This window comes from Bradysia coprophila (genome assembly GCF_014529535.1).
Source record: "Bradysia coprophila strain Holo2 chromosome IV unlocalized genomic scaffold, BU_Bcop_v1 contig_106, whole genome shotgun sequence".
Lineage (NCBI taxonomy): Eukaryota > Metazoa > Arthropoda > Insecta > Diptera > Sciaridae > Bradysia > Bradysia coprophila.
In genome coordinates this window covers 803,175-811,564 of record NW_023503372.1, presented here as the reverse complement: position 1 = coordinate 811,564, position 8,390 = coordinate 803,175, and the positions used below count along the sequence as shown (strand labels likewise).

The window sequence follows — 8,390 nt, the reverse complement described above, 5'->3', positions numbered from 1 at the left end:
CCCCAGGCCAATATATAATTAACTGGTCTTCTTCTGTTTTCTCGCTCTGATCATGGCGGTCTATAGACTGTTATGATCAGAGCGAGAAAACCGAAGACTACTTATTATAACTTGCCTTGGGGTACTTGTCAAAGTAATTGCTTTTCTTTCAACGTGGTACGTTGAGAGCGAGAGGACAGAAGACCAGTTTATTTTAACTTGCCTTGGGGTACTTGTCAAAATATCTTCTTCTCTTTCATCATAACACTCTATAAGTAATGTGGCAAATATGGTCTTCTTTATCACTGTTACGTGCATTTGAACGTTAAGCGGAAAGCAATCTCAAGTCGAAAATTGACGCACGGCAAAGTAAAATAAACCAGGCAGGAGCGGTTCATTTTTGAAACGACGAAAAAGGGACCAAATACATTGTATGAAAATGAACTCAAATGAACACTGACATAAATTGAAAAATTTTATTCGTAAAACACAATGGCTACTAGATAATTCAGGTCCCTAGTCCAATCAAGCAATCCTGCCTGGCTTACTGGACTCTGCCGTGTCAGAAGCCTTCCGGTTTGTGAATGTGTAAAATATGCGTGAAATAAAGCAACGCTCCTAGCAATAACACTTGCACGTCAGTCGTCGAAACGTCTCTATATTTTGATGCATGCGGCAGTGTGTACACTGTTCACTGCAGAAGTGGTCCTATTGACAAGCACCCGGCGATTTTGGTATCATTTGATCGGTAATTGAACGATGTGTCCCTGGGTGCTGCGGGAATTGGTCCACTTCGGAAATTTTGTATCTTTTGTATCCGACTATAATATGCTTGTCTGTCTGAGTCATTGAAAAATCTGCTCACAAAATGAAACGTAAATATTTCCAGACAACGTTCCTTTGTGTGGTCCCTTTACTTAAAATGGCTGTTAGCTAAAAATTTCGAATTTACAACACAATACTGAAATGGAAATTTCAAATTTTCAATCAAAATTATTTCCATCGCAACATTTTTTGATTGCATCGCTGCTGGTTACGTCTCAATTCAACATTTCTAAATTTCCAAATCGTTTGCGACCATAACGTATCCAGTCGAGACTACCACTTTATCACATAAACTCTATACAAACAAATTCATTCAAAATCAATCTAGTTACACATCAAATATCGCATTATACACGCGCACAAAGTATGCGCGTATGTTTTCATTGTAGTGTATTCGTGGACAGTTTTGTGGGCATTTTTATGATTTGCTGTTCATGCCCACAAATTTCAAAATTGAATGCGAGCTAAAGTATTTACCGTAGTACAACCGAACTGGGGAAGATCGATAGAGCTCAAGAGTCTTCCCCGATCTTCCCCATAATAACATTCATAATTATTGGTTTTGATTGCGAACGAACTCAGTAAAAGGTATCGTTCCCGTGATATATATCACGGGAACGACTATGTTTAGATAGTGCAAATATGTATAAAACCAATAATTATGAATGTTATTATGGGGAAGATCGGGGAAGACTCTTGAGCTCTATCGATCTTCCCCAGTTCGGTTGTACTACGGTAAATACTTTAGCTCGTATTCAATTTTGAAATTTGTGGGCATGAACAGCAAATCATAAAAATGCCCACAAAACTGTCCACGAATACACTACAATGAAAACATACGCGCATACTTTGTGCGCGTGTATAATGCGATATTTGATGTGTAACTAGATTGATTTTGAATGAATTTGTTTGTATAGAGTTTATGTGATAAAGTGGTAGTCTCGACTGGATACGTTATGGTCGCAAACGATTTGGAAATTTAGAAATGTTGAATTGAGACGTAACCAGCAGCGATGCAATCAAAAAATGTTGCGATGGAAATAATTTTGATTGAAAATTTGAAATTTCCATTTCAGTATTGTGTTGTAAATTCGAAATTTTTAGCTAACAGCCATTTTAAGTAAAGGGACCACACAAAGGAACGTTGTCTGGAAATATTTACGTTTCATTTTGTGAGCAGATTTTTCAATGACTCAGACAGACAAGCATATTATAGTCGGATACAAAAGATACAAAATTTCCGAAGTGGACCAATTCCCGCAGCACCCTGCTACACGATAAACTTTTAAAATTTTAAAAATCCGTTACTCATCCATACGATCCTATACGAAAAACGGAAAAAATGTTCCAACGGATGCTGAAGTGGATCTATGGACTAGCACTCGGCGAACTTGGTATCATTTGATCGGTAATTGCATGAGTTGTGGCTTCGAAGAAGACGAAGAAACGCAAAACCAATGCTGATACCATCGACCTCCAAATATTTTGTTGCTAGGAGCACCGCTATGAATATGCTAATTGGGCATGGATCTTGTTGATGTTTTCACCACTTGTCAGCAAATTTTCCTCAGCTGAATATGGCGTTTTTTAGTTTTCAGGGTAAACTAGTGTGTCGTCCCATGCCCCAGGAACACTTAATATTGTCTCAAACATCGAAAAGAAGCGATTAAAAGTGGAATTCTAATTCTAAAGAAATTTTCTAGAAGAACCAAAGATGGGGATTACAGTGGAAGTGTGCATATTATGATATGGTGTCATGGATGGTAGAGATAATTTTCTAACAAATGGGAGTTTCTCCAGAATAAATGAAAGTTTCGCTAGCCGATTGAACTTTTCAAAAGCTTAATTAACAATTTATTGAAAATGGTAAATGAATTTACAAATCATTTTTGGTCATAAGGATCTATGGTTGTGGCTAATTCAAAGCTGGTTCTGTATTTTTGTGAGTACAAATAACACGAACTATCGCAATTCATTCGTCGGTAACAATTAATGGCTCTAAACGGTAACAATGTAAAAATTTTGTCAAGCTTTCGGTTATTATATTGCATTCTTACCGATCGTTCATTTGTTAGTTACGTTGATTTGGTAGATTACATTGTACCGAAATCGGCACTGTCAGCAGGGATCCTTTTTCGTTTCAAGTCCACTTCCATATCGATTGGTTTCGCATTCTTCAGCTTTGAGTTTTCAATTTTGTCGAGTTTGATTGTCGTCGGTGATCCGACTTCGGCAGAACCTAATACAGTCTTTTGCTTATAGTCATTCAAATTAATAGTGCCTTGCAACGGTTGATCCATTCCAAAGCCAATCGTCTCTCGCTCCATATTGTCAACGGATGCTGTATCGATTTTTCTGTTCGAATTCGAAAGAGCCGTTGCAACTATTTTGCAACTGAAACAAAAGTTTTGAGATTGAAAAAATTGTGTGTTCTGTCCATGGATTACGTACATTCGATTATTTGTATGTCGATTGACGTTTCGTTGGGATTGAAAAGAGCTTTTACAAAGATGACACTGGAAAGTTTTAACTAAGATGGAATCGTTATGTTAAAATTTTTCGTCTCCGCTCACCTCTAATCTCTCTCCCTCACCTGTATGTGTTCTACGTAAGTGCTTCTGTAGGAACGATTTTTCAGAGAACCGTTTTTGGCACACAGTACATTGAAACGAATGTACACCACCTGAAAGTTGTGAAATAGTTATTTGTCCACCAAACGGAGAAAAGTGAAAATTTGCTTTTCAAGCGTTTCCAGCCCGAGAAAATGCGAATTTCAATTTCTTCCGATACACATAAGTTTTCACCACAAAGGCATCCGAAGTTTCATCACTGTTTTCTCACCAGCGTTGTCGAAAACATTTTTTCGTGTTAATCCCTACACTATCATATTTTACCTGAGTGTGCTCTTCTTATATGCGTCTCTACGTACGATTTTTGTGGGAACCATTTTTGGCACAGATTACATTGAAACGATTTTTCACCACCTAAAGGTTTGCAAGTTTGATAAGATGACTGTTTGCATCACATGGACAGAGATACCACGTAATTGTGGAAATGTAAATTTCTACACAAAGAGATATTTTTACATACAGGATGTACCACAGACGTATGCAAAAAAAAATCTCCCAGTACACAAATTCACACCTATACTGCAGTTACGTGGTTCCCTTGCGATACCCAAAACGTTAAGGCTTGATTTCCACTTTACAAAAAAGTACTCGTGAGGAACAAAATTGATTTTTTTCCAATTTTTGGCTTGGTTCACGGCGCTCACACGGAGTACGTTTTGTTGAGTGGAAACCATACTTAAATGCATCATGTTACGAACACCACAGACAACACACTCTCTTTGTTTGTTAGAACATAATAACATCTAGTGTAGTCGATAACGCAATGAACGTTTACCGAGCGAGTTCCGACAAACGAGTGATTGGAGGTTGTTGGGTACATCGAAGAAATAATTTTCTGAAGAAGAGCCAAAAAATTCCTCCTCGTCCTTCCCCTCACCACCCCTTCAAAGTTTAAATGCAGAGGTGTCTTTGTCGAATTATTGACAGGGCTGTGTGAAACGGAGAGATACGTGTGATAGCTCATTTTAAAGGTAAAGGTTCAAAGTTTTTTAAACCGGTCTAAAAATCCTATGCGAAACCATGGAATTTTTTCATGAAAAATTAATATGGCGCCAACATTTTGTAAAATACAATTTTACTTTCTTCGGCAAAATTGTAGCAAATGATATACAGAACAATATTACCAAAAAAAATTTTTTACTTCGGAACATATTTAAGAAATTATTTAACTTTAACCTTAAATTTAAAACATCAATTTGAAGAAAAGTCGGAAACGTCTTAAACGATATGGAAAATTCGGAAAATCTAACTGCGCCAAAAAAAACTTTGAACCTTTACCTTTAAAATGAGCTATCACACGTATCTCTCCGTTTCACACAGCCCTGTCAATAATTCGACAAAGACACCTCTGCATTTAAACTTTGAAGGGGTGGGGAGGGGAAGTACGAGGAGGAATTTTTTGTCTCTTCTTCAGAAAATTATTTCTTCGATGTACCCAACAACCTCCAATCACTCGTTTGTCGGAACTCGCTCGGTAAACGTTCCTTAACAGAATTTGCGTTATCGACTACACTAATCAGAGCATTTATTCAAATCAGGTCGCTTATTTAGCAAAACATCGTTTTCGCTCCTTGTACTGCTAATGACAGCGTTTCGAACATGTTTGCACAAAGAAAGCAATTTTTGCTGTACGGATGCATCGGATGCATTTTTATTCTATTACTGCCGCTGTTGGCACATCGATGAACCTAAACGACCTAAAATACCGAATCATGTTTTGTGTTTTGACTAACTTTCAGTTCAGTTAACTCCCGTAACTGGCATAAGGGACTTAGTGACTTCATCGTCCCATTTCAATTACATGTAGCAATGACGTCATAAGTCTCTCATACATATTACGGCAGTTAAGTTCGTGTGGTTTCGTAACATGGCCCGTGTAAAACATGATTTTCGGGCTTAACCTTTTTTTCGTTGTGTTACCTGTGTGTGTTATTGAGTGTCGGCTTAAGTACGATTTTTGCGAGAACCGTTTTTCGCACACATTACATTGAAACGGTTTTTTATCACCTAAAATATTGAGTTTGCAGTTTTTCGCGTTTAATGTTGACAGTGTCATGTGTTGACAGTGTCATGTGTTACCTGAGTGTGTCGCAAAGTGCCTGTTAAGAAGCGGTCTTCGGAAGAAACATTTGTGGCACTCACTACATTGAAACGGTTTTTCCTCTAAAAAAGGTCCAATTTTGATCAAAAATATTTTTGCATAATTTTGTACCACAATTTCTCACCTGCGTGCATCTTCACATGATTTTTGAGATTGCTCGATGTGGAACACGTTACTGCACATAGGTGACACTTGAATGGTCTTATAACTAATATCAACGCAAGAAAAATAGGTGAACTTCAGAAATAGAGAAAAGAAATTTAAATCCTTACCGGTGTGTGTTCTCGTAGCAGTGTTTCTTGATTTCATCTTACCGACAACGGCATTCGCTTTAGTTCCGTCCGATGTACTTTGTATGCACAGATCGTCTTCGTTAAATCCTGCGAAAGCCGGCTTCTTTTCCCCCTTTCGTCCTTTTCTCTGTTCCTCATCGGAATCGTCGATCATTATTGTTGAATCAACGTTGGCTGTTAGTCTCATCGACGATTGGCCAGCCGAATTAGACTTATTAGTATCATCACTTTGCTTCTCAGTTATATGTATAGATTCCTTTGAACTAACGACCTCGTTGTCCACTCCCATGTCAATATCGACTTCACTTTCCTTACATGACGTATCATTTCCTTGACCACTTGTTTCGCTTCGCCCATTATTTTCGTCATATGTATCACCGCTTCTGCCACTTACTTCAACGATCTCGCTAGTTTCTGCATCACCCGCAATTTTTACTTCGTCAATCTTGTTACCTTCATCGTTCCGTGTCAGCGCTCGATTTGCGATCGACTTAAACGAGTTACTAACTCGAAGTGAATCATCAACGTTCTGCGGAACCGACTTTGGGTTAGATAAAACTTGATCTACCAACGTATTGAAACTGCCAGCAAAGGAATCTTCTGATAATAGCCTGTTACTTGTGTCTGCATTAGTTTCAAGCAATGGAGCTAGCAACTCGCTGTGAGCGATGCACAATTTTGTTATCGCATCGCATTTACTTTTCCATTTGTGACACTCCCTGCGAAGATGTGTTCCTTCGGCCTCAGAAATTCGCAATGAATTTTTCAAGTCAAAGATTTCAGCTCGTTGTATAGTGAATGTCTTCCTGAGTTGTTTCAATAAGCCGTCGACATCTTCATTTGCATTGCTACCAGAACGGTCATTTTCCTCCATAATAGGGAGTAATAGGAGGATATGCGAAGTGCAAAGTCTTTTGAAAACAATTAGAGAAAATCCGTAGACAAATCTAAATGGCTCTGTAAACTGTCAGAAAAAAATCTCATCACAAACACGTCTGTCGTATCGACAACGACGACAAAACAAGCGATGTCCGACTATCTACTTTATCCCTTTTTAATTTGAACGGCTGGCTGAGTGGAGACTGGAGATGGTATAATATAATGCTTGATTTCCTCTTAGGCCGTTTACGCTCCGTTTAGTTAAACCACGCCTCTTTTGTTTTGTTTAAAGAGTAAACGGAGCGTAAACGGCGTAAGAGGAAATCAAGCATAACTCTATAGGAAATGAAGATGGACAAGCCAATAGAAAAGTTTGGTGCCACCGACTTTTTAATACAATCAGAGGTAGAAACATAACAGTAACAATGTATACAAAGAACATAAGACCGCATTGCGCATTCTATACAATTATTTAGATCGATCATGTGACATGACACGGCTTGAAGGCGAGGAGTTCACACTTCATTTATTATTTATTCAAAAAAACTAGTTTTACTAAAACATTTGGACCGTTCACTTCAAAAATTGGACAACAAATTACGAAGGATCTCAATGGCGTTAGAGAAATTACTTGTTCAATGAAAGAAACAAAAATTCCTTTCAAATACCCCTTGCGTTAATCTCTAGCACACTCGAGGGGGAAACAACAATTAAAAGTCTTGTCCCACCGTTCGACCATTCGCCCTTTATTCGCCTACTATTTCCCCATTATTCGCTTGCATTTCCCTTTATTCGCTAGTGTTGTTTCCCCCTCGAGCACACTTCAACTTGTCATTACACGGGAAGGAATACGAAAATATTAAAATAATGGTCTATTCCCGTGGCTCACTGCTTACCATATTTCAATATTTCCCTAAAAATTTGGATAAATCCTTATTTCCCGATTCCAACAATTCATTGATTCCAACAACAACCAATTCATTGAACGGAGAATATTTGGTAGACATAGTTGTGCTGCATTTAGATCAGGATTCAGCACAAACGACCACTTACATGTGATGAGAACGCTAATTGAGAAATGCAATGAATACAAGATTGCTGTGGTATTGATATTCATAGACTTTGAAAAAGCTTTTGATTCAGTGGAAACATGGTCAGAGCCGGATTAACCCATGGGCAAAGTGGGCCCGGCCCAGGGCGCTGGGAAAATAGGGGCGCTTAGAAATTAAATTTTCTCGACAATTTCACGTTCAACATAAGTCATGCACAAATCAACGTCGATTAAAAAAAATTCGCGCTCGCTTCGCTTGCGTCTGTACATTACATTCTTGGGGTAAATATGAGCTACAAGAAATGCATATATACATCTAACTTGATATTTTTGAATAATACACGCACATCGACTAACCCAAGGCTGTTCGTATTTGGTTATTTAAAGCGTTTTTTTGATGGTCCTGCTTTAGAAAAGTTGAACTTTGAGGCTTCTGGCTGAAGACACTATAAATAATTTTCAATAACCATTCCATTGCTTCATTTTCGTCAGCCGCCGGTGATAGTCGGATGATGGAAAGCTTTTAGCTCATGAGGAATTTTCGAAAATTTTGTAAATTCCTCATGAGCTGAAACCTGCTCATGATCGCCGGACAACGGAAGTTTGGAACAAATAAAGCAGCTGGAAAAGCT

At 38.2% G+C, this 8,390-nt stretch overlaps 1 protein-coding gene across 3 annotated transcripts; it reads right to left on the bottom strand.

Annotated features, from left to right (window-relative positions):
- Window positions 1–2,627: 2,627 nt before the first annotated feature.
- Window positions 2,628–6,787, bottom strand: LOC119070732 (zinc finger protein 761-like). 3 transcript variants are annotated; one of them, XM_037175188.1, is made up of 9 exons: window positions 5,808–6,787; window positions 5,660–5,743; window positions 5,514–5,597; window positions 5,355–5,441; window positions 3,699–3,788; window positions 3,378–3,487; window positions 3,256–3,320; window positions 2,862–3,198; window positions 2,628–2,802 (listed from the first exon to the last, which is right to left on the bottom strand). In XM_037175188.1, exons 1-8 carry the CDS (start codon window positions 6,700–6,702, stop codon window positions 2,898–2,900), a joined length of 1,716 nt encoding a protein of 571 aa, XP_037031083.1. In that variant the 5' UTR covers window positions 6,703–6,787; the 3' UTR covers window positions 2,628–2,802; window positions 2,862–2,897. The 3 variants fall into 3 exon arrangements, with proteins under 3 accessions (XP_037031083.1, XP_037031084.1, XP_037031085.1); XM_037175189.1 differs by lacking the exon at window positions 3,699–3,788; XM_037175190.1 differs by lacking the exon at window positions 3,699–3,788 and having other exon boundaries at window positions 3,256–3,334; window positions 3,398–3,487.
- Between the last annotated feature and the right edge of the window lie 1,603 nt (window positions 6,788–8,390).

What these genes read in the sequence shown, in the direction of transcription:
- LOC119070732 (XM_037175188.1), bottom strand. Translation starts at nt 6,702, where the DNA reads ATGGAGGAAAATGACCGTTCTGGTAGCAATGCAAATGAAGATGTCGAC. An exon ending in ACACTCAATAACACACACAG is followed by an intron (nt 3,789 to 5,354) that starts GTAACACAACGA and finishes GCAAACCTTTAG; the next exon opens with GTGGTGAAAAATCGTTTCAA. An exon ending in GTGAGGGAGAGAGATTAGAG is followed by an intron (nt 3,321 to 3,377) that starts GTGAGCGGAGAC and finishes AAAACTTTCCAG; the next exon opens with TGTCATCTTTGTAAAAGCTC.